The sequence below is a fragment of the Malania oleifera genome, chromosome 2, assembly GCF_029873635.1.
Source record: "Malania oleifera isolate guangnan ecotype guangnan chromosome 2, ASM2987363v1, whole genome shotgun sequence".
In the NCBI taxonomy this organism is placed as follows: Eukaryota; Viridiplantae; Streptophyta; class Magnoliopsida; order Santalales; family Ximeniaceae; genus Malania; species Malania oleifera.
The window spans coordinates 138,670,369-138,693,893 of record NC_080418.1 but is presented as its reverse complement, the minus strand read 5'-3'; the positions used below and the strand labels follow the sequence as shown (position 1 = coordinate 138,693,893).

Below are 23,525 nucleotides of genomic sequence, written 5' to 3'. Positions count from 1 at the left end.
AATCATCCAAATAAAAGCCATAATTTTTGGAGGGGGCTTTGGCCTTCCTTAGAAATGAATATAGGGAAAAACAAGAATTGCTACAGGTCAAAAACTTGAAAAATGATTTGCAAAAATACACCCTTGTGTGATCCAAAGCCCAAGTATCCCTAGTTGAAGAAAGATGACAATTGTAAATAATGACAAGGTGGAAAGTTTCCAACAGCTCTTATTAAGAGATCTTCTGAATGACAGTTCCCAGAAACCAGAGGGCTACCTGAGGCAACCACCCCATTTACAAACAAGAGGAGAGAGAAACAAAAGAGATCAATCAACAGTAAGACATTATTCCAAGAGGTCAAGAATTAAATGTAAGCATGTGTTGCCCACCAAACCAGCATCATGAAAGAGTAGACAGCCCTTTATCCTTGAGGAATGGGGGAGAAGTAGAAGTTCCTTAATGAGCTTGAGCATTTCTCTCTCCATGTAACCCAGAAAATGCAGTCAACAGTTTCACCATCATCTTTGCAAGGAAACCATCTGTAATCAAAGTGATATTGCTCCTCTGAAGACTATTCAGAGTAAGAATCATCCCCAAAGTTGCCTCCCAAGCAAAAAAAATTGAAAAAACAACTTTGGTTGGCACAAGGGTTCTCCAAATGGCTTTCCAAGGGAAATCAAGTTTGGCCTTGGAGCGGCATTCCAGCTACTTTTAGAAGGAGCTGAAATATCCATTTTAATTTTCTATAAAGGCACATTCGGATTGTTCCTATTGGGAACATTTCTATAAAGACGGCCATGAAAGTCAGCAAAAGATGTGAGCTCCCAATCAATAGCATTTCTGACAAAAGGGATGTTCCAAGCTGCCCCATTGACCGAATGGTCCACATAGATACCAAAGCATCTTTGCTGCAGGTGAGAATGAAGATTGCAGGAAATTGAGAGCTCATAGGAGATGAGCTGAACCAGTTATCGTGCCAAAACAAAACAAGATATTGCTCTCATTTCCAACATGAAAATGGATGAGAGTGAAAAAATCCTCCCACCCATTCCTAATTGATTTCCAATGACTAACCCCATAAGATTGCCTGGGTTCACATTGGTAATCCATCCATTGTGATCACGGCTGTACTTTAAGGATCTTTCCCCAAAGCATCTCCTTTTTCCCGAATCTCCACATCCACTTACCTAGAAGGGCCTTGTTGAGAAAGGAGAGACTTGAATTTGAGATCCAGACCACCTCTTAGGACTTTTTGCTGCATCACATCCCATCTAATGGAATAGAACTTAAAAACCTTTCCCGTACTTGCACAAAGAATTTTTTTTTTTTTTTTTAATGTCTTAAAATATTTGGCCATAGAACAAGGAACAGGGAAGAGAGGGGGGGGGGGCATGAAGCAAACTAGCGAGGTTGGAGAGGGTGCGTTTGATGAGAGTGAGTACCACTTTTTTTTTTAATGTCTTAAAATATTTTGGCCATAGAACAAGGAACAGGGAAGAGGGGGGGGGGGGGTGGCATGAAGTAAACTAGCGAGGTTGGAGAGGGTGCGTTTGATGAGAGTGAGTCTACCACCTTTAGAGAGATAGTTATGCTTCCAACCAGTCAATTTATTTTCAAATCTTTCATTAATAGGCTCCCAAATCCTTTGCTTCTTGATCCTTGCACCAAGAGGGAGATGAGGGTAGTTCACAGGAAAGTACTGTCGTTCTCATTTCCAACGGGAATGAGCTTACTCTTTCCCAAATTGACTTCCAAACCACAAATTGATTCGAAGCAGAGAAGTGAGCATTTGAGATTAAGAATTTGATGAGCTTCTGCCTCACATAAGATCATGGTATTATCTGCAAAGAGGGGGAGAGAACTTTCTGCTCCCGACCATTTTATTCTTCTGTTAGCACTTATAAGAGTATTGATCTAGTGGCAGTGAGGCGTATAACGTTCATGACAATGATGGCAAAGGAAAGAGGCATTTCCTTGTAGTCTTCTGGATTAAGAAAATCTTGAAGGACAGCCATCAGTGAGAATTGAGGAGGATGGAGCTGCAATGCACTTCCCTATTCATTTACACCATATGCTCTCAAATCCAGATTTTTTGATAACATACAGAAGGAAATCCTAGCAAACATGGCCAAAAGAGTTCCATATCGAGTTTGCAGGCCCTCCCTTTCCAGATCTGTAATAATGGCCATCCACAATTTCCAAAGCAATGAGGCTAGCATCAATGATTTGCCTCCCATCAACAAAGACATGTTGGTGCTGCCATATGACTTCCAGGCATGGTCTTAAATTTCCACGTAATTGTTGAAATTTCCCATTTCCGTCACCTTCGAAATCGAAATGGCAGTTGATTTTCGTCTTGCATAATTTCCGTCGAAATCTCAACGAATCATCCGAAATTTATTGAAACCTCAAAATTTTAGCAAAATTTGTCGAAATTTTAACTATACAATGAAATTTTGTCGAAATTCAAATAAGAGATTCAAGAGTGAAGTGAAATTTCTCTTTTAATTTATTTTATTGAAACAAAAGGTTACCACAAGTGCTTTTGAAATTATATGAAAAAATAAACTTGTCGTAATATTTTATTTGACCATTCATGTCTAAATTATCAATATTTGTATAATAAATAATATTTAAATGAATTATGAATTTCATTTGCATTAACTGAATCTGTTTAATGTACATTATCTTACAAACATGTTTGATACACACACTATTTTACAACTTTTCCACCCTATACAAAACATATATGTATTTAATTTGTCATATAATAGTCTTAAAACTTATATTATTATATTTGTTAACCATTTCTAAAGTTTCACAAAGAATTCCATGCTTTACTACTAGTTTTTGTTATTTTTTCAAATCGAAATCGAAATTGACATCGAAATCAAAATTTCCATCAAAATTTCCGTTCTTTTGGAGCTTCGAAATTTGAGTCGAAATCAAAATTTAAGACCTTGCTTCCAGGATTGATTTACTCAGTCCAGTGGTGAAAAACTTGGATAAAAGCTTGTAGACACTGCTCACCAAGCTAATCGGTTGAATATATTTGGGGTCTGCCATCTCAAGGATCAACACAATAAAGGTGGAATTCATGCTGCCTGTAGAATGGAACTTGTCGAAAAACCTTGATAGCATCAGCTTTGAGAACATGTAAGGGTCTGTTTGGTTTCCTTGCTGTTTTCCATTTTGTGTTTCTGTTTTTGCACAGTAAAGAAAAAGATTATCAAAATGCGTTTGTTTATGTTATTAGTTTTCTATTTTTGTTTTCGGTTTTCTGCTATTTGCAAAAAACTTCAAAAATAGATTTAATGATTTCCAGGTTTTTTGGTAACTTCTTGCCAAAAATTTTAATACTCAGAAATAGTTCTTTTGAATAAAATCATTCATTTTATATACTTTTAAATTAAAACGAAAATAAAATGATTATATGAATTTAAATATTATTGAAATAAAAATATACATATATATATTTTTTAAAAAAGTAATAAAGATAATTACAATATATTTATATTATTTTTCAATTTTCATGTCCAATAAAATTTTTGTTGCAAGTAAATTTTGAAAGTATAACAATTTAAGTAAAATAATTATAATAATTTGTATTTTTGTTATAGAATCTTTTTTAATGTGCATTATTTTGTAATTTATTATTTTAATCATTTTTTTTATAATATTATTTGATTTAAAAGTGAAAATGAGACTTTTTTAATTAAATATTTAATTTATTTTAGTTTTATAAATATTAACCAAATAGGTTGCTGGTTTCTTGTTTTTAGTTTTTGCTTATTTATTTATTTTTTTTTCCTATAATTTTTGACAGTGATACCAAACGGCCCTTCAATTTTCCCGGGAAAAAGTCATTGGCAAGTTGGAGCTTTATGGCCATATAGTTTGAAGTGCACAAAGAATTTCTTCCTCGCTAAAAGAGTGTTCTCGCCACCTAGAGTTACAAATTTTGTTGAAGCTTAACCCCTCAACTTGAGGCCTCCATGTATGGGGCTTGGAGTAAATGGTTTTATAGAAATTGTTAATGCCTTCTTTGGCTTTCCCCCGTTTATTTAAAGTTTCAACATTTATAAGGGCTTTTTTCAAGGTGTTGTAGCTCCTATGGGCATTCGCTATGTGATGGAAGAATTTCATTTTTTTTGTCCCCTTCTTTAAGCCATAAGGTCCATGACCTTTCTCTCCAAGCAATTTCCTCCTTATTTATGATCTTGGATAATTCTTTTCTCAAAAATGTCCTCTTTGTTTTAATCTTTATTGTGAATGCCTTGAGTAAGTTCTTCAGCATCAAGATCCTGGATTGTCCTCAAGATGGTTTCTTTCTTCGCACGGATATCATCGTGTTTTTATTCCATCATTTGAATTTTCATTTTGCTTGTTTGGCTCATGGGATAGTTATTCTTTGGAACAAGATGGATATAGTGAAGATTTTGGGAATGTAGGTAATAGGTTTTCCCTATATATATTCCTTATCATGTTATTCAACATGTACCAAGAAAGAAAGACATTTCCATGGTGAAATATGGGAATAGTTATTCCTTGTCTACTCCTTGTTATGGACTCATAAAATGTTTGACATTGTTATTTGCTATATGGTATCAACGTAATTTTTTGTATAAGTAATTGTCACTAACATATTATAACTAACTTAATTCTAGGAATTGCCATTCTGCAAACCAAACGTAGGCTTAATCTCTTTTATCTTGGACAAAAGAACAAAGCTTGCAAAGCCCTCAAAGTGGGAAGTAGACCACCACTACTTGATGAGCTTTCAAAACCTTCTTGTTTAACCACATGTTCTCAAAGCATAAAGGAGCTGGTCCCCACTTTATTCTTGTGGCGTCTAACAAGAGGAGAAAGTGTTTGGAGATAGGACTATGGAGGATCTTTTGGATAACCTTGGGAAAATACTCCTCCCAGCCTGTAATATTAAAAAACCCATGATTTCTTGAGGAGGAGGTATCTCTTGAATTGGACCAAGTAAAATCTTCCCTAATAAGAGGGAGATTAATAAGAGCATTCAGGGGAAGGAAGTACCTAAATTCTTTTCGAATATTGTATTCTCCGAACCCAGTTCATTTCATGCGGGAACAGCTCCATGCTAAAATCCCCTCCTGTAACCCATGGAGCATTCCATTTTGTTCTAGCTTCATTAAGCCCATTCCACAGTAAATGTCTGTATGGACCTTTGCCTAGTTCTGCATACTCCCATGGAAAGCCAGGAGAAATTGTCATTCAACTTCCAAAGTGACAGGAGACTGAAAAGACGCCGACTGTGTGGCCAGCCAGCTCAACAATGTTTTTTCCTTCCAATGACTGGTTCCCTCCAGCACCGCCATCAGCCCTTATATGAATTCACCTGTTATTGTTGTGTCCCAGATACTTTTAAGGAGACTCCTGTCGATAGTATCCAACTTAGTTTCCTACAGACAGACATATCACATTCCTTGCAGTTTTTTAAAAAAACACTTCACTGCATACCTTTTGGTTTTATCATTGAGGCTACTGACATTCCAAACGATGAGGGTATATAATGTTTTAGAGTCTTGACTCCAGAAAATATCCCCTGCGGCTGACAGCACCTAGGATCTGAAGAACTCCCATTTCTATGACAATTATTGGAAAATTCTTGTCATTTAAATTCCTTGCTTTTAAAATCAGGTCATAGCTTTGTCCAAAATACCATCAAAAGGGATCCCAATTGCCTTGTTCACCATCATAACCTTCTAAGAACCCATTTAGACACATGAACTGATTGCTGTTACTACCTGTGCATCTGAAATCCTCGCAGTTTGGTGCGAGTCCACTGGATTGAAGTCCAAGAGTGCTTTGTCACTTACTGTGATCAAGGCTAGATTTGTGTTGGGTTGCTGTGAAATGGGTAATTTACAAAGCACTTCTGAACCTCATGATCGTCAGCCAGACCGCTTGGCGAGGCATCAGAGTTGGTCCATTCTCAGATCATGTTGCTGTCTATGAGGAGTGATGAGTGCAAGCGAAGAGAGTCCAAACTTCTTACGGGAACAAAAGGTATGATAAGCGCTGGGTTAAGTGGGTAGTCAAAGTCTCGCCCTTTGCTTTTAACGAACAAAGCAAAAGGCCTTGGTTTGGGGCTTGTAGGGGGAGAAGAAGCATTTGCACCTGAAGAGAGCTGCCTATTGGAAAATTCTTTAAAGCATTTGAATTCATTGGTCCTGGAATAGCATGGCCCACCATTTTCAAAAATGTACCCTGAGGGATCCGGCTGTCTGCCAGTCTTTGAGTCTCCTATGACCATTCGAGCAAAATAGTGTATGGGAACACTTGCTGTCTTCCCTGGTTGCATATGATTTTCCTGTGGGAGATGCTGATGCAGTGGCCATAGCAAGTGCAGGAGTTCACAAAATTCCTAGCTGCTTCGATGAATGGATTGTCCCTCTTCAATGTGGAAGGGAACAGAGTGATTGGAGGTCTTCTCTGAAAACCAACATCACTTACACTTTCTCAGGCATAGTAAGGATATGTTGACCGAGCTCCTCTGCAGCAGTTGAGATCCTACCCCTTTAGTCAAATCTGTTTGGGAAAGTGATGTGCCTCTGTCCTCCTCTGTTGATTTCTGACAGAGCAAGGAACCTGCTGAAGTAGTTTTTTTTGAGTTGGAGCATTAGGGTTTCTCCCCATTCCTCTTCCTTTGAAGCCGAGATAGGAGTCTGTTGCTGGCCCAGAAGGCAGCCAAGAAGAAAGAAGCCATTCCACCTCTTCCACCTCTAAGAAGACGTAATCCCTTCTGGCTGAACATTATTCAGTCATCCTGATTGAGTCAATTTGTTCTCCATCAAGAACCAGGACCAGGTTGACTGTGGTGTCAGAGAACCCTGCAGACCTTTGACTGTGAGTTTGTTGTTGGAACTGGCATTATCCAACATATTTCAACTATTAAGTGGTGCCTAAGTATCTTTACCGTCCTGTGCATGGCAGGCTTGGCATGCCTGGACTCATCTTGATTTAATAAAAACCACAAAAGAGGTATCTAGATAAGAATGGCAACTTCTAAACTTACATAACAATAGTATTGAGCTAGCCAAGGAAAATGCCATCTATAATTTTTTCTTCTTTTTTCTTTTTCTTTTATTTTTTTAAGGGGGGTGGGGGTGGTGGTCTAGCATCATTATATTTTTGCACCCTCTTTTTGGTAAAATGTTTCTTATGTCTTCCTCTTGTAGTTAGGACCAAATCATTCCTAAGTGTTGCCTAAATCCTAAATATTCTTTCTATTACTCTCTTATGTCAAGCATGTTTCTTACTTCTTGTGCCATAATTTGGTTGGCCATGTTGCCTTTCTTTTTTTTTGGAATCAGAATTTCCTTTCAACATGCTAGGCAATTGAGGACTACAGAAAATGCTAGCATCACTTCATACAGCCATCTTTTACCTTAAGCGCAATGTTGTCTCTGATCTCCCTAATGATGGGAGATATAACATGAAGAACTGGTGTCTATTTTCTCCTTGTTTTCATCAATTTTCATAACACATTCATGCTTATTTTTGTTTATGTTGTAGTTCATGCACTTTTTATGAGCCTTGTTCATCTTAAATATCTTCAGATTCCAGGCATCTATCTATGTATATTTTTACTGAAGACACAATCTGTACTCAAATAGTGTTAGATTTTTTATAAGTTGCATTGTATTCAAAGGGGTCCCAAGGGGGATGTTGACCACTCGAAAGATAAAAATTAGCAAAATCAGTGATGCCTTTATGTGGTGTTCACTATCAGCACTGCACCAAAAGTATAAACAGTTCACCCATCTGACAGTGATTTCCCTACAAGATAATACTACTCTCAACGACTCCTATTTCTTTTCCTCCGCATTCTAAGATACGGATAGAGGTATAAGACTGACTGTTTTTTTCCCCCCTTTGTTAATCTTGGTTCCTGCACAGGCCCGAAGTTCTTTAGAGATGTGGTAAATTACGCTGCTGTCTAATCAAACTCAGTGCCACATCCTTCAGCTATTTTCCCCACTGGCAGAGAAAGAAATGTGCTGAACAGTTTCCAAATCCTTCTTGCACTAGTAGCTTCTATTCATCAGAATCCAACCTCTTTTCTGCTGGCTACTTGAAGTTAAAAACTCCTCCTATATTGCTTTCCATGCAGGAAAGCCACCTTGGATTCATTGTCATCCATATCATGCTCCAGGGGAAGTCTGCTACTGTCCTGCACTTCCCTTCACCCTAAATATTTTTTTACAATATGATTTAACTATGAATTTGCCCCCACTGTTCAGCATCTAGTAGTCTGTTCTGCTTGGCTCAAAAGGCATAGCCATGGAAGAAATAAAAAATCTTTTAGAAACATTTCAGCCCTGACACTATGTTTCCTTCAAAAAATATAACCTTTCTCTGTTACTGATAATACGTTCTGTGTGAAAGAAAACATCATCTTGGCCCCTTGTCCATTTCCGCACCTCACCTTGAACCTTGTATGGTTCTTTATTTTCCCTAGTAGCGTGATTCCCTACCAACTCCATAAATTGAATGATTTCTTGATAGCTCCTGCTTGAATCATCAATTCCACTTCTGAAGAAGGGCTTTGTTTATTTCTTGAAAGAAATCAGATCTTCTAAGCCCCACCCTGCTTGGTCAATGGGTTGTTCAACAATGTCACAATTAACTCAATGGTATTTGAAGCCCTCCTCCATATTGTGGCAAAGGTATCTTCTTTGAATACTGCATTGTGCCAGTTACTCAAATTTTGTTAGTTAAGACTGTATTGTTGGTAAACAATGTACACAATGGGTTGCATTCCTAAATATGGTGAGCAAGTTCATTGATGACCACTGCAAAACAGTGAAGGGATTAATATTGGCTGTTGGTTTGAGTATGTTATGATTGGAATTTTAGTTTCTTTTGTATCCTGTTTTCAACTCCAATGTGTGTTTTAGATCAGTTTGGCCTTAATTACCAGGTTATCTTGGTTACTCATTTCATGTCTGAACTCTGAAATAGTGAAATACCACAAACTATATACAGGGCCTTAGCTGCCTATCATAGTTTGATACCACATGGTGTTACTTTCTGAACTTTCCAAGTAATGTTTGTTTAATACATCGTTAGAGTCTCAAATATATTCTTAAAGGCTATCGTTATCAGTATTACCAGTCAAATGGATGCCCTTTGAGCTTTTTATTTTTTAAATCTAGCCAAAATACCACAATTTATAATGAGAAAAATTATAATAGCATGTGAATGTGGGAGAAATGTTATGTTTAAAAATACATGTGACAAGTTGTAATTAGAGAAATTATCAAGTGGGTGGTTAAAAGAGTTTATTGAATTCCTAAAGTAAATACTATGATATATTAATTGTTTTAGATAATAGTGGGTATTTTGGTATTTCACTTAACTATCCACCCATGGGCGTTTTTTTTTTTTTTTTTTTTTCGATGGAGTACCGTAGATTTTCTATGTGTCAGCATAGTATGATGTCAAGGTGTCCACAGGTGGACCTAGATATAGTTGCGCAGACAAGTTCACTTAACTATCCACCCATGGGCGTGTTTTTTTTTTTTTTTTGATGGAGTACCATAGATTTTCTATGTGTCAGCATAGTATGATGTCAAGGTGTCCGCAGGTGGACCTAGATGTAGTTGCGCAGTCAAGTGTTGCTTTGACTTCAGAAGGAAGTTTCTACTTGAACAATGAAAATTTTTAAAGCAGCAATTTTTCTGATTGATTTCTCTATTTATTTATTTATTTATTTTTTGTCTTTTTTCTGTTTTGCTACTATTGGTGGTGCACTCATCTCATTGGTGCAGATTATTACTCTCCCTATTGCTTTCTTACTTTTATCATTATCATCGTCATCATTATTGTTAACATTTTTATTTCTATTTTCGAATGACAGGGCTCTCCTTCACTTTCTTGATCCTGATAAGTTCAAGAGTAAAGATGATTTTGTCCAAAATTACAAGAATCTAAGCTCATTCAATGAAAATGAGGTAACTTTTTTTTGCACCAAATTTCATAATTCTTGTCTTGTTTATTCTTTGATTTACATTATACATTAGTTCCATTCAATGGAGTACTGCCTATGCTTAATATTAAAGTGCATTAGTTCCATTCAATGGAGTACTGCCTATGCTTAATATTAAAGTGCTGATTGGTTCTGGTGTAGCTTGCTAATTTGCATATGGAATTAAGGCCTCACATTCTTCGAAGAGTTATCAAGGATGTTGAGAAGTCTTTGCCCCCCAAAATTGAACGTATTCTTCGGGTTGAAATGTCGCCACTTCAGAAACAGTATGTATCTTAACAAGCTTGTGATGATGCAGCACTCTTTTGTCATGCCAGTTGAATTTTTGTTTGCTTGGTGCTCGTTACATTTATGCAGATACTACAAGTGGATTTTGGAACGTAACTTTCGTGACTTGAACAAAGGTGTTCGCGGCAATCAAGTGAGCATCTATTTTTCCATATTCCCATTTAACATTTGTAGGCTTAAATAATTATATATATTATGATGGTGAAAGCTCAATAGTACATTATCTTTGTGTTTCATCAAATATCCTTTATGATGTCTAACTTGGACGCGTTGTGTGAACTTGAACAGATCAAAACTGTATTTTGCAGTGTTTTTTGTCACATCATGACTAATCCTTCCTCATGATAATAATTGAATTTAACACTTGTCTGTACTACAAAATATGCAGGTTTCTCTGTTGAATATTATGGTAGAGTTGAAGAAATGCTGCAATCATCCCTTCCTCTTTGAAAGTGCAGATCATGGTTATGGTGGGGACTTTGATAGTAGTAAGCTGGAGAGAATAATCTTAAGCAGTGGGAAGCTAGTTATACTTGATAAACTGCTTGTGCGATTGCATGAAACCAATCATCGTGTTCTGATATTCTCTCAGGTTTGTCTCCGAGACTGCTGTGATGTGCCACACTACTAGCACAAAGAAGTCAAGAGGGGTTGACATCTATAGCTGATGATATTTATTTATTTATCCTTTTGACATCTATAGCTGATGATATGTATTTATTTATTTATTTTTTCAGTTGCACCTTGCTTCTAATTAATAATTGCATTGTTGACTTTTTGGTGTAATTCTGTCTCATTTTATCTATTAGTGATTACTTGGATTGTCTGTAATGGGCTTGAGCTCCCTAGATGATCTTTGTGTTCAAAAGTTGTTAATTTATACTTTGGTGCATCTATTTTATATTTATTTAAAGAATTTGGATATTGTTAACAAGTATTATTTATTGTTTTCTAATATATGTTTTAATGGTCTTCATTTGTGGATGGAATTATATTTAGGTTTGTTAACTCATACTGCTCTATTAACATTGTTTAGATGGTTAGAATGTTGGATATACTAGCAGAGTATATGTCACTTAGAGGATTCCAGTATCAGAGGCTTGATGGTAGTACAAAAGCTGAGCTGCGGCAGCAGGCTATGGATCATTTTAATGCACCTAGCAGTGACGATTTCTGCTTTCTTCTTTCGACTCGTGCTGGTGGCCTTGGCATCAACCTAGCAACTGCGGACACTGTTATAATTTTTGATTCAGATTGGAATCCCCAAAATGACCTGCAGGTTTTATGAGAATCCTTTGCATACTTACCTTATTGATTCAATTTCATGCTATTGCTGTTCATGAAATGAGATGCTATTTTGGTTTCTTGTGCTTAAAGTTCTTATTGAAATATTTCTATTAGGCAATGAGTAGAGCTCATAGGATTGGGCAAAGAGAAGTTGTTAACATATACCGATTTGTTACGAGCAAAAGTGTTGAAGAAGATATCTTGGAGCGAGCTAAGAAAAAGATGGTAAACTAAACATGATTGGCTCATTTCTTTTGTCCATGCTTTGTCATATTGATTTCTGTTGCGTATGTACACATACAAAGGCAGGGCCGCACAGATATAAATGTGTTTGTGCATGCATGCATGTGATGGACATAAGTATTAACCCCTTTCTGACACTTGCATACTTTTCTTATGTTTCTATTTGTTCTTCTTAGGTTAATTTAAGACTTTTGCATGCTTTCCTTATGTTTCTATTTGTTCTTGATAGGTTCTTGACCACTTGGTGATTCAAAAACTAAATGCTGAGGGTAGACTGGAGAAGAAAGAAGCAAAAAAAGGGAGTTACTTTGACAAAGTAAGGAAATGTTGTAGCATAATTGTTTAGTGTAGCTTTTCCATTGCGGAGAAAAGTCTGTTTTTAATTTTGAGCACGTAGGCATATTTTTGTTATTCAAAGGCATTGTCATTTCCATCCTCTTTTCAATTCCCATTCTCTCTTCAGCTTTCAGATATGACTAAATCATTACAGCATTTTCACTTCATATCAACTCTGCTACATTGCTGTTTTATTTTGATCTTACAGTAGAATTACTTAATGCAATACTATTTTTCATGAATGCAGAACGAGTTATCAGCAATCTTGAGGTTTGGAGCAGAGGAGCTTTTTAAAGAAGACAAAAGTGAAGAAGAAAGCAAGAAGAGGCTCTTAAGTATGGATATTGATGAAATTCTTGAGAGAGCGGAGAAAGTTGAGGAAAAAGAAGTTGAAGAAGAAGAAGGGCATGAATTGTTGAGTGCTTTCAAGGTATAAGCAAAAGAGCTATTTCTTGGCCTTTAAATATATATCTATGTCTATATATTAGTTTTAGGTGGTGCTCTGGGTTGTCTTCCATGTTATTTGTCTTTGCACTCAAGCAAATAGATCTCTTTCTGTTTCCCTCACACGACCTATTTTCACGATTATATTCAGGTTGCCAATTTCTGTAGTGCTGAAGATGATGGGAGTTTCTGGAGCCGTTTGATAAAACCTGATGCTATAGATCAAGCTGAAGTATAAATCTATGCTGAAACTTACAGTGAAATGAATGTTCTACCCTAATAGTATATGTTTTAATTAAAAATTCAAGTTTTACATTCCATTAGATTAGAGGAGCCATATTCTGAGCAATTTTTTTATTTTTTGGCACTTTAGGATGCCTTAGCTCCTCGTGCTGCAAGAAAGACCAAGAGTTATGCAGAGGATACCCAACCTGCTAGAAGTAGCAAAAGGAAAAAGAAGGATTTCGAGGCTCCAGAAAGAGTCCAGAAGCGCCGGAAAGCAGAATATGCAGTGCATTCTGTACCCATGATTGAAGGCGCTGTAGCTCAAGTAAGAGGATGGTCTAATGGTAACGTGTCAAAGAGGGACGCGCTACGTTTTGTCCGTGCAGTAAGATTCAGCTCATCCTTGTTTTGTACTTTGGAATTATTGTGTGTTTTTCACTTTCTCCTTTTTGTAAATAAAAAAGTAGAGTTGTTTCTACTAATTTTACTGCTCTCTTTAACCTAGTTTATAGCCATTTATTCTTTTTTAATTTCTATATTCTTCTTTAATCTCCTTTTTTTTCCTTTTGGATGAGCCTGAGCTTTACATAGTTGTATTTTAATTGTTAGATTACTACTTTACCTAAAAGCTTAAGTTGTTAGGTTGTGGGCCAACAAGTATATCAAGCTTTAACATTAATATTATAAAAAATGATTTTTTTTGTTTTTTATTTAAAATCCAGCCTTGCATGGAATCTATTTTCTTAATCAAACATGTTTTTTTGTCCTTTATTTTCAAGTCCTTCAACTGTAATCCTTAAAATATGTCTTTTGTTCTTGAAACAGAGTCAGCCACATTCATCATGCTGATTTGATTAAAAAATGGGTATTGTAAGTTGGTTAATTAGAATAGTATGCCTTTCTAACCTAGGTTTTGTATTTCAATTTTGATCAAAATTTCAAGACTACAAAAATATAGAAATTTGGGTGGAAATTTTTATGCCAATTTCATGTTTAATTTTGATTTTAAAATAATGATGGAAATTGGTACTAAAGCATTGGATTTCTCTATGAAACTTTGAAAATTTTAATTGACATAATAATGCAAGATTTAGAACTAAAATATTGTAAATGACTAGTATCTGGTGTATAGGGCACAATAATTATAGTACATTAACCATCTTAAATACATTCAATTAATATTATGTGAAATTCATAAATTACGTGAATATTAGTTATAATGAAAATACGAATAACTTAGACATAGAAGGACAAACAAAATGTGAAAGTTAATATCCAAGTTCAGTTTTGCATTATTTTTTCAAGTATTAATCTCTAATTTCAATAAACGAGGAGATTTATAGACACAAAATTTTAATTGGGATGGTTTTGAATCTCAAATTTCAGTTTTGATTAAATTTTGTTCCATAGTGATATTTTTCTACAAATTTAGTTGGAATTTTTAGATTTTGGCAAATTATGATGATTTGTGGAAATTTATATGAGGACAGAAATTGGCCGCTGTTTCGAATTCAAGGGTAGGTGGAAAGTGATTTTTGATGGAAATTTTGACATTTATATGAAACTTTTAGACTCTGCTTCTGACTAGTTCCGTTGAATTCTTAATTGAGAGGAGAGGAAATTGAATCAAGTAGATTGTGACCACGTGAAAACCGGGTGAAGTGGTAATTTTGATCTAGTTATCCTACCAACTGTTAATATGTGAGGTCTCGCCTCTGTTGCATCTAGAGCCAAGTTGGATCTTGCAATTATCTTATTTTTAATCATTTTGCATAAAATTATGACACGATGTTGCCTTTTTCTTAAGGAAAATAATTTCAACTTAGCAGTTGCAAAATTTTCAAGCATTGTTGTTGATGTCAGATGCTCATGGCATGGTAAACATGATTCTTTTCACCTGTCATGATGAATGCTTAACACTGAAAATTTTATCAAAATTCCTTCTGTCCTGTTTTCTTTAAGCATTAGTTCAGTTTCTTAATGTTTATCTTCCAATTTAATTTAGGTTAAAAAATTTGGGAACCCAAGTCAAATCAGGTCAATAGTTGCGGAGGTTGGTGGTGCAGTAGAAGCTGCTCCATATGAAGCACAGATTGAACTTTTCAATGCTTTAGTGGATGGATGTAAGGAAGCAGTTAAAGGAGGAAGCCTAGACTCTAAGGTTGGTTTCAAAAGTATCACAATTTTTGCATAGTTACTTGCATGCTACACCTGCAGAGAGTTTGTGCTATGAGCACTTCAAGGCATTTGTATTGAACATTTCCATGTGGTTGCGGTATTGGCCTCTAGGGTCCTGTGCTGGATTTTTTTGGTGTACCTGTGAAAGCTAATGATTTGATCAGCCGTGTTCACGAACTTCAACTCCTGGAAAAGCGCATTAATCGCTATGACGATCCTATTGCTCAATTCAGGGTGTTGATGTACCTTAAACCTTCAAACTGGTCCAAAGGTTGTGGGTGGAACCAAAGTAAGTGTTGCTTTTCCTTTTGTATGGCTATATGTTCATGTGTGTGTTTGTGTGCTCATGTGTGTGTAGAAAAAAGACTGAAATTCCTGTGGCTAAATATGGAGTTATTATATGTCTTCCTTGTTCATATTGTCATTAGTCGATGATGCAAGATTGCTTCTGGGTATACATTATTATGGATTTGGCAATTGGGAAAAGATGAGGTTGGATGAGAGGCTTGGTTTGACGAAGAAGATTGCTCCAGTGGAACTTCAGCACCATGAAACGTTTCTCCCACGTGCTCCAAACTTGAATGAACGTGCTTCTGCACTACTGCAAATGGTAGGCAATCAGTTACATCTTAAATTTTGTGTGCAGGAGAGTTGCTCATTCTCAGTTTAAACTTGCTCATTTTTTTCTCAGCACCTACTACTGCAATGTACTTGGTTGAAAAGTTTAACAATATTCCCACCCTTAAACTTGTTTTCCTGCCCCCTCGCAGGATGTTTCATTTGCAATGAGTAGGTAGGTCAGTCTATTCATTTGCTGATTCTAATAACTCGACAAGTACTTTACCTTGATGTGCTGTGAGCAGCTGGGGCCCCAATTCTTAATAGCCTGTTTTTGTTTGCAATGGCATATATGAACTGCTGAAATGGTTGTGTTTTATGAATTTTCTTGGAGCAAGCTTCTATTGGAAGGGTTAGTGTTGTTTAGCATTTGTGTCAGTGAGTTGCAAATTGGCATGAACATTCTGGAGCATGATACTGTTCTGTTCTGAAAGAATTGAGGGAGGGAGGGAGAGAGAGAGGGAGATCCTTTACCAACCACCTACTTCTACAACCTTGATTAAGTCTTTCAGAGAAAAGATAGATTTAGGGAAGAGGCTGCAGAGTGCTTTCAAAACCTTTTAGCGGTGTTTTTTTTTTTTAAAATCTTAGAAGGATAGAGAGAGGGTAGCAAAATCTTTTGGTGGTTTTCTTTTAATCTTTTTCAGTTGTTAATTTAACTATTGTTGGACAATTGAGGCCATTTATGTCAGGGGTCTAGGCTTTGGTTCTGATTGCACACTGCAGTGTGAGTGCTAACAAAACTTTTCAGGGGGCAGCTTTCAGTTTTTTCTTGAACTTATGTTAGATGGTTGAGATTTTGTTGTGTCCAGGTTTTAGGCTTTTGTTCTGACCAGGGTACCTGAGGGCTGTAAGTGAACTATTATTTACATTTTGATGTTGTTCAATAAAGTAGGTTATTCCACCTCTTACATTTTTATGCATTCATGCATTTCTTATTAATATATTATGTAATTTAAAGTATTAGTCTTTAAGCCTTGCCTTCATTCGTTGATTTGTGTCTGAAGATGCTAATGCTCGCACTTCATGCCATTTTGTTGCATGACTTTACATGCTTGTTTGCAGTTGTTTCTCCTATGCAAGTGATTTCTATTTTGTCATTTCTAGCATGGATTGACCATAGAGATAAATTACCAGGAATGTGCTGCTGTTGGTGGGAAGACTTCAAATACTAAGGTAGGTCGTAAAGGTAATAAGAAGAAGGAAAGTCCTCTGAATAACCCAATATCTCGCATCAAGGATCGAAAACGGAAACCAGCTTCCCCTACAGTTAATATTCAAATGAACAGGGAGAGACCTCTGAAACCCCAGAAAGTTGAACCTTTAGTTAAAGAAGAGGGTGAAATGTCAGATACTGAAGAAGTATATGAGCAGTTTAAGGAAGTGAAATGGATGGAATGGTGTGAAGATGTTATGGGTGGTGAGGATAGAACTCTTAAACGCCTTCACAGGTTGCAAACTACCAGTGCTGATCTTCCAAAGGAAAAGGTTTATTTTAGATATTGTTTTCCTGTTCTTCCATTGCTATATATTTGGTTGTATGTTTGGTTCATAAAGCTTTGGACTATCTTTTCTATCAGGTTCTATCCAAAATTCGGAAGTATTTGCAGCTTCTTGGCCGAAAAATAGACCAAATTGTTGTGCAACATGAGGAGGAACGCTACAAGCAAGATAGTACGTCTTTTTGCTGTCTAATTTCTCATGCATCTTGATTGAAAATTGTTCAGTTTCAAAGAAAGTTCAAACTACTTAAAAGAGAAAGTTTAGATTCATCCATTTGCATTTTTCTGAAAGTGAGAAATATAACTGAACTAGCTTCCCCCCCTCTCCCCCCGGTACAGGGATGACAATGAGATTGTGGAACTATGTCTCAACGTTTTCAAATTTGTCTGGTGATCGGCTTCATCAAATTTATTCCAAACTTAAACAGGAGCAGGAAGATGAAGCAGGGGTTGGACCCTCCCACCTCAATGGCTCTGAAGTGGGCCCCACTGGAAGAGACGGTGACTTCCCTCGCTATGTTGAGAGGAGAGGTTACAAAAATATGAATATCTATAAACAATCAGAACCAGTTCACAAGGGCCATGATACTGGAAAATTTGAGGCATGGAAGCGACGAAGAAGAGCAGAAGTTGATATCCATTCCCAAGTTCAACCTCCTCCTCAAGGACCCTCAAATAACGGTAGCCGTTTACCTGATCCGAACTCTTTGGGGATTCTTGGGTCAGGACCATCTGACAACAGGCGCTTTGGCAACGAGAGGCCCTTTAGGTTACGCCAGACAAGTTTTCCCATGAGGCAGGGATTCTCATCAGGTGTCAAGTAGTCTTTTGCATTATGGGATGGGAGCCAGCTGATCGAGTGTGAAGCCAAGTAGCTTTCACCCAGTGGCATTTACAGCTTCAACCATCAAAGATTTCTGGAATTTTTTTCAACCATGGGAATAAATGTTGTTCACCATTACCTCTGGTATTCTGTCTGATCTGAAGCCATACTCATCAGATGGAAGTTCTTCTACCCATGGAAAATGCTGGCTGAGGTAAAATGCCAAGGATCCTTCAATACATTGCCATTGCCAGACTACCGAAAGAACAAGGCAAATGAAGTCTTGCCACAATTTTCTCATGCTTTTTTTTTTAATGCCTTCTGTTATTTCTCCTTTCAAAAAGTGAGATCAGCAATTTGTTTACGTAAATAGAGAAAAAGTAGAAAAGAATTTACTTCACTCAAAATGAGGGTGACATTTTATATGTATTATTTCTTGGAAGAAGTGTACATTGGGCAGTTTTGCGTCATTGAATTTCTTACGCCGTTGATTTCATATAGATGCAAACTCAGTTAGCAGCAGTTTGGTACTTTTTTTTTTTTTTGGTGGTTGTCACCCAACAAATATTGCAGTATCATTGTTTATTTGTTTAGTTAATTATTTATTAAAATATTTATATATTTATCCAAATTTGATTATAGAAAGTCTAAGAATATAATGATGCAACTTTGGACCTTAGAAGTGTAGTTTTTCTTCCTGCTATAGGTATATTTGACTTCATCATGGTGTTAATAACGAGTATTGCCACCACTTTTGACTACGGGATTGCTCATGACACTTTCTTTAAAAGGCTGAAACAAGTAACAAAGATCTCTTTATTTTAATTGTGTACTTTCTTATGTTATATCTTGTTTTATACTGTGCACCATATTATATATCAGGATACGGAACCGGTTGGCTTTTTGTGGTTGCAGGCTTTTGTTTGCTCGGGCAGATTCTTTGAGCCCTAGCCTGTCGAAGATACTCGTATGCATGTTTTACGAGCTGAATGAGCTTGAGCTTTTCTGGATTAGAAGCAACTGAAGATCTCGGGGGAAAAATACAAATGGGTGAGCAAGAAAATTGATTGAAGGTAGCTAAATAGCCCTTCCTGCCAACAGAAATTTAAGTTAGAATGGCTGTTTGCTTTGTGTTATTTGTTCTTCAGTTCTCATTTGGCTTCTTGAAGTATTCTTTTTGTCGTTGAGACGGCAATGTTTGTATAATTTTGGACTTCGATTGACAGTCTGCTTTTACATGAAATGCCATAAGCTTCTTGTTTTAGGTTGTGTTCCCTTTGATACACACATCTGTAGCACTGAAACATGGATATGACTAGTCCCAATATGGAGCTGGTTCGCATTTAATTGCACAACCGCATCGTAGTTGCCCTATTTAAAGAATGACGAGACCTTTAGTGCACATGCTTTCTGCTTTCTGCTGTCAGTGCCTGGGAGCCTTCGCATATTTCCAGAGCAGCATGGATCCATATCATCTTTGGTGTCTTTTCTTTTTTCGTCTGTTGATCAACAGAGAAGGGTCTTAACAGCTCAGAGATCTGAAGCAAATCCTCGTGGCATTTCTTTCTTGCTCAAACTCGTTCCTTGACGTGCAATTGGATTTGGATACTTTCTAGTTTCTATCTACAATCTAAAGCTTGGCAGGTATTTCAAATTGTTCAACCTCTAAAGAGGACCCAATGATTTGCATCATAAAAGCATTATCTCTTCAACCAAGGGGGTTTAAGCATGTATTAGTTTTTCACTTTTCCAAGTTTGATGGGCAGACAATGTAGTTAAATTTATTTATTTATTTATCCCTAAAATGGGTGTCCAAGGACTCGTTTTTATTTATTTATTTATTTTATGAAATGATGGTGCTGAGGCTCTTTGTGATTAATTATTTTTTAGAAATTAAGAAAGATTGAGCTATAAATGAAAACTATTCAAAATTCACAAGAACACAACTGTAGATGGTTGAATTAACCTTGGAAAGGAAGTGATGGTTAAGAACAAAGTTAAAACTTGCAATTTCTTTTTGGATGTTAAACAATAAATACCTTGTGCATATATTGGGAGTATGAATTTTGAGTTTTGGATTTGAATTGATGCGAATTTGAATGAAATTTAATATAATTTTATGTTTTATTTTATTTAAATTTATATAAATCTAAATTTAAATTTGAAGTATAAGGTTTCAAACTCATTTGAAGATTCTCCATCTTTTCGAGATGATGTCAATAGCTTCTCTCATGTAAGAAATATTGGGTTATGAGAAATTTAATCTATGAGAAATTTCAAAGGTCATCAATCTTTAAACCGTGGGAGTCATGTACAAAATCGCAACACATCTGGACTATGTTCGTATTTGGGACCAATGTTATACATTATATGATTGTAGAAGAGTCATCTTTTGTGATGGTAACATATGTGATCACTAAAATTGAAATTGCATGTTTAATATAATGTATATTGACTTGAGTTTTACAAATCAAATTATTCTTAAAGTATAAGGGACTTGTTGGTATTAAAATTTGTTCAGGAGAATTTGGATCAATTATGATTTCAATTACTTGACAAGAATTAAAGAAAAATAACTTGGAGTGATAATGTGTACTTTGAGAGATCACTTTAATGCGTAAGTCAAAAAATCAGTAAGAAAATTGAGAGCTTGAAAATTAGATTGTTATCTCAAGGAGGTCGTCTAATTTTGTTGAGACATGTGCGTGCTTATGAGTATGTCATTACGTCTGTTAGCTATTCTAAATTTTTCGAAACCAGTGATAAAAAAGATACAAAGTATGTTTGCCTTTTTTTTTGGAGATTTAAGGATGAGAAAAAAAAATGAAATGGAGGGTTTGGAAGATATTGTGTGTTTAGAAGTGCAACAGTCGTTATTTATGAAGTTTGGTTGGGAATTATTAACACAAAATTCTTTATGGGTCAGATTTTTTTAAGTTAAATGTGTTAAAAGGATGACATATTGCTCTTTGCAGGCCACATGGATCGAATTCTTCTTTTTGGAAGAAAATTATGCAATATATGTCTGAGTTGTTAAGTAAATCTAAGTGGAATGTTAGATAAGGAGATGTAAAAGTGTGGTATGATAAGTTTCTGAATTCGAAACCTTTGTTTTCAGAATTTTCAGATGGTGCACATTCACATATTAGATTAAAAGATTTGGTTATTAATAATGTGTGCCATGTGAAAAATTTACAAAGGATTCTGAATTTTAATAAAGCAGAAGAAGTGATGGAAAGAGTTGGGAAACTTAGAAACTCTTCGGACATCCTGCTATGACTCCCAAAAAAGAATGGTTGCTTTAATACAAAGTTGGCATGAGATGCTCTTAGAGTTAAAGTTCCAAAGTTTGATCAAGTAAAAGTGGGTTTGGAACAAATGGTTACCGAAAAAAATTGCTATCTGTATGTAGAAGACTGCTTTTGAGTGCTTAAGCATTGATGAAAAGGTGAGAATGGTGGGATATCACTTGTTTTGGCATGTGATTTTTGTGAGATGAGACAATCAGAAGATGTGAAACATGTTTTGAATAAGAGAGATCTTGCTACTGATGTATGAAGGAAGGTTTTGGTGGAGGTAGGTATACCGTTCCTTAAGCACCAAAGATGGAAAGAAAAAGTCCAAATGTGGTTTAATGGGGCTTCCAGATACTCTTAATTGGGAACATTGATGAGTTTGATTTCTTATTTAGTAGATTGGAGGTTGTGAAGAAGGTGATGTGTGTCTAAAATGGAAGGGAAATTGGAGAGTAGTACATATGTGTGGCTGTCCATTAAGAATTGGGTGGGGGTTTTGAGTGAGAACATGACATTTATGACTCATTTAAATGATGCTGATGTTCGAATCTTGTAGAACCTGGAGGTGCAGATTGTGAATAAAAATAATAAAGTTATGCAAGTTGTAAGATGGCTAAAACTGAGGCAAAGGAGGTTGAAACTAAATTTCAATGGGAGCAACTTGGGGAACCCAGGGCCGGCGGGTGGGTGTGGCATCCTTAGAGACAGTACAGGTTTTTTTATTTTTAGTTTTTCAAAATATTTTGATTTTTATTCTAATAATGAAGCTAAATTGAGAGCAGTGATGGAAGAAATAAAGTTTTACAAACAATTGGGCCATATCAGTATTGACATTGAATGTGATTTAAATATTGTAGTAAATTAGATAAGATCCAGTAAATGCTCTGTATGATATTTGTGGGATTTTTGGGAATAACTTATTGGTGTATTGGAGGGAGTAAATTTTTCTATAAATCATTTCTATAGAAAAGGGAATAAAGTGGCAGATGCGTTGGCTCGACAATGTGCCATGGGGAGGAACAATTTGTTTACAAATAGTAGTCAACTTCCTAGAGTTATCAAAAGTTTATATAGATTGGATAAGATAGGTATGACTTATATGAGGTATGTTTAGTTGGTTTCCTTTTGGTATTGGTATAAGTTTGTTTTCTTCTTTTGTTTGATTTGATGCATGAAGTGTTTTTTATTTAGTTATTATGTAAGTCCCAAGTATCCTTTTATTTCTACGGTATTCCTCTGCCATAAGTGAAGGTTATTAATAAAATTAAGAAAGGAGGTGCCGCCCTTTTTTACTAAAAAAATAAAAATAAAAAAAAAGTCAAAAAATTTAGAAAGATTATATGATCACAACAGTAAAGGAGTATAAATGAGATTAGATGTTTACCTTCTTTAGAAGGTCATTTTTATAGGCATTCAGGATACCTTACTATTGATATCCCTATTAATGGATCGTAGGGGTTGCTTTTCATAAATGTTATTAGGGAGTAAAGATTGGTGTGACAACCCCTTACTTTAATTAAGGGATGTACCTTCTTTCCATTGATCCTTTAATGTCTTTTCATTTTTTGGTCTTACATAAGTTATTGTCGAGTTTAATGTTATGGTCTCTTTTAAGTTATATCAATTGCCCCATATTCTCGAGTCCTAGAGTTAACCCTTTTTTTTTTTTGAGAGTATATTGCATTTACTATAAGTCATTTTATTATCACGAGGCTCAGATTAAGTCATCATATGGTCATCTTTGGGCCTCATGAGCGGTGCTCATAAGGTAGGTCAATATTTTGTCAAGTGTATGTCTCTTGTTGCATATGAACGGTGCTCATCAAATGGACCAGTTTTTTTTTGTCAAGCAATGCTTGTTTCTAGTTACTTCTTGAGTGGTGCTCATCAAATGGAGCCTTGTGAATGATGCTAATCAAACGGACTAATATTTTATTAAGTAGTATTTGTTCCTTGTTGTCTCATGAGTGATGTTCATTAAATGGACATTTTTTGGGCCTTATGAGTGATGCTCATAAGGTGAACCAATATTTTGTCAAGCAATGCTCGTTTCTCATTGCCTCATAAGGAGTGCTTATCTTATTAGTCTAGCACTGTTTGTTTCTTAATGCCTCATGAGAGGTGCTAATTAAATAGACATTTTTGGGTTTCATGAGTAGTGCTCATCAAATGGGTCAATTTTTTGCCAAATAGAACTTGAAGAAGGATAAGAAGATCTTGTTGAGGTTTCTCCTATTAAGGGTTGGTTGCGAACTTCTTTTATCAACTTTTCCCGTTGATC

At 35.9% G+C, this 23,525-nt stretch overlaps 1 protein-coding gene across 5 annotated transcripts in view; it reads left to right on the top strand.

Annotated features, from left to right (window-relative positions):
• LOC131148960 (protein CHROMATIN REMODELING 5) overlaps positions 1 to 19,212 on the top strand; it is a 52,212-nt gene extending 33,000 nt beyond the window's left edge. For 2 of the 5 annotated variants that reach the window (XM_058098949.1, XM_058098950.1), the window contains exons 16-31: positions 9,876 to 9,969; positions 10,146 to 10,270; positions 10,362 to 10,425; positions 10,681 to 10,884; positions 11,329 to 11,571; positions 11,694 to 11,804; positions 12,052 to 12,138; positions 12,406 to 12,588; positions 12,754 to 12,834; positions 12,976 to 13,212; positions 14,833 to 14,988; positions 15,117 to 15,294; positions 15,434 to 15,615; positions 16,761 to 17,111; positions 17,204 to 17,297; positions 17,465 to 18,470. In XM_058098949.1, the coding sequence (XP_057954932.1) occupies positions 9,876 to 9,969; positions 10,146 to 10,270; positions 10,362 to 10,425; positions 10,681 to 10,884; positions 11,329 to 11,571; positions 11,694 to 11,804; positions 12,052 to 12,138; positions 12,406 to 12,588; positions 12,754 to 12,834; positions 12,976 to 13,212; positions 14,833 to 14,988; positions 15,117 to 15,294; positions 15,434 to 15,615; positions 16,761 to 17,111; positions 17,204 to 17,297; positions 17,465 to 17,949 (2,875 nt within the window). In that variant the 3' untranslated portion in view covers positions 17,950 to 18,470. Of the gene's footprint in view, positions 1 to 9,875; positions 9,970 to 10,145; positions 10,271 to 10,361; positions 10,426 to 10,680; positions 10,885 to 11,328; positions 11,572 to 11,693; positions 11,805 to 12,051; positions 12,139 to 12,405; positions 12,589 to 12,753; positions 12,835 to 12,975; positions 13,213 to 14,832; positions 14,989 to 15,116; positions 15,295 to 15,433; positions 15,616 to 16,760; positions 17,112 to 17,203; positions 17,298 to 17,464; positions 18,471 to 18,636; positions 18,750 to 18,863 lie in introns of those variants that run through there. The other 3 variants (XR_009135101.1, XR_009135102.1, XR_009135100.1) reach the window with 3 other exon arrangements.
• The last annotated feature ends 4,313 nt before the right edge of the window (positions 19,213 to 23,525 follow it).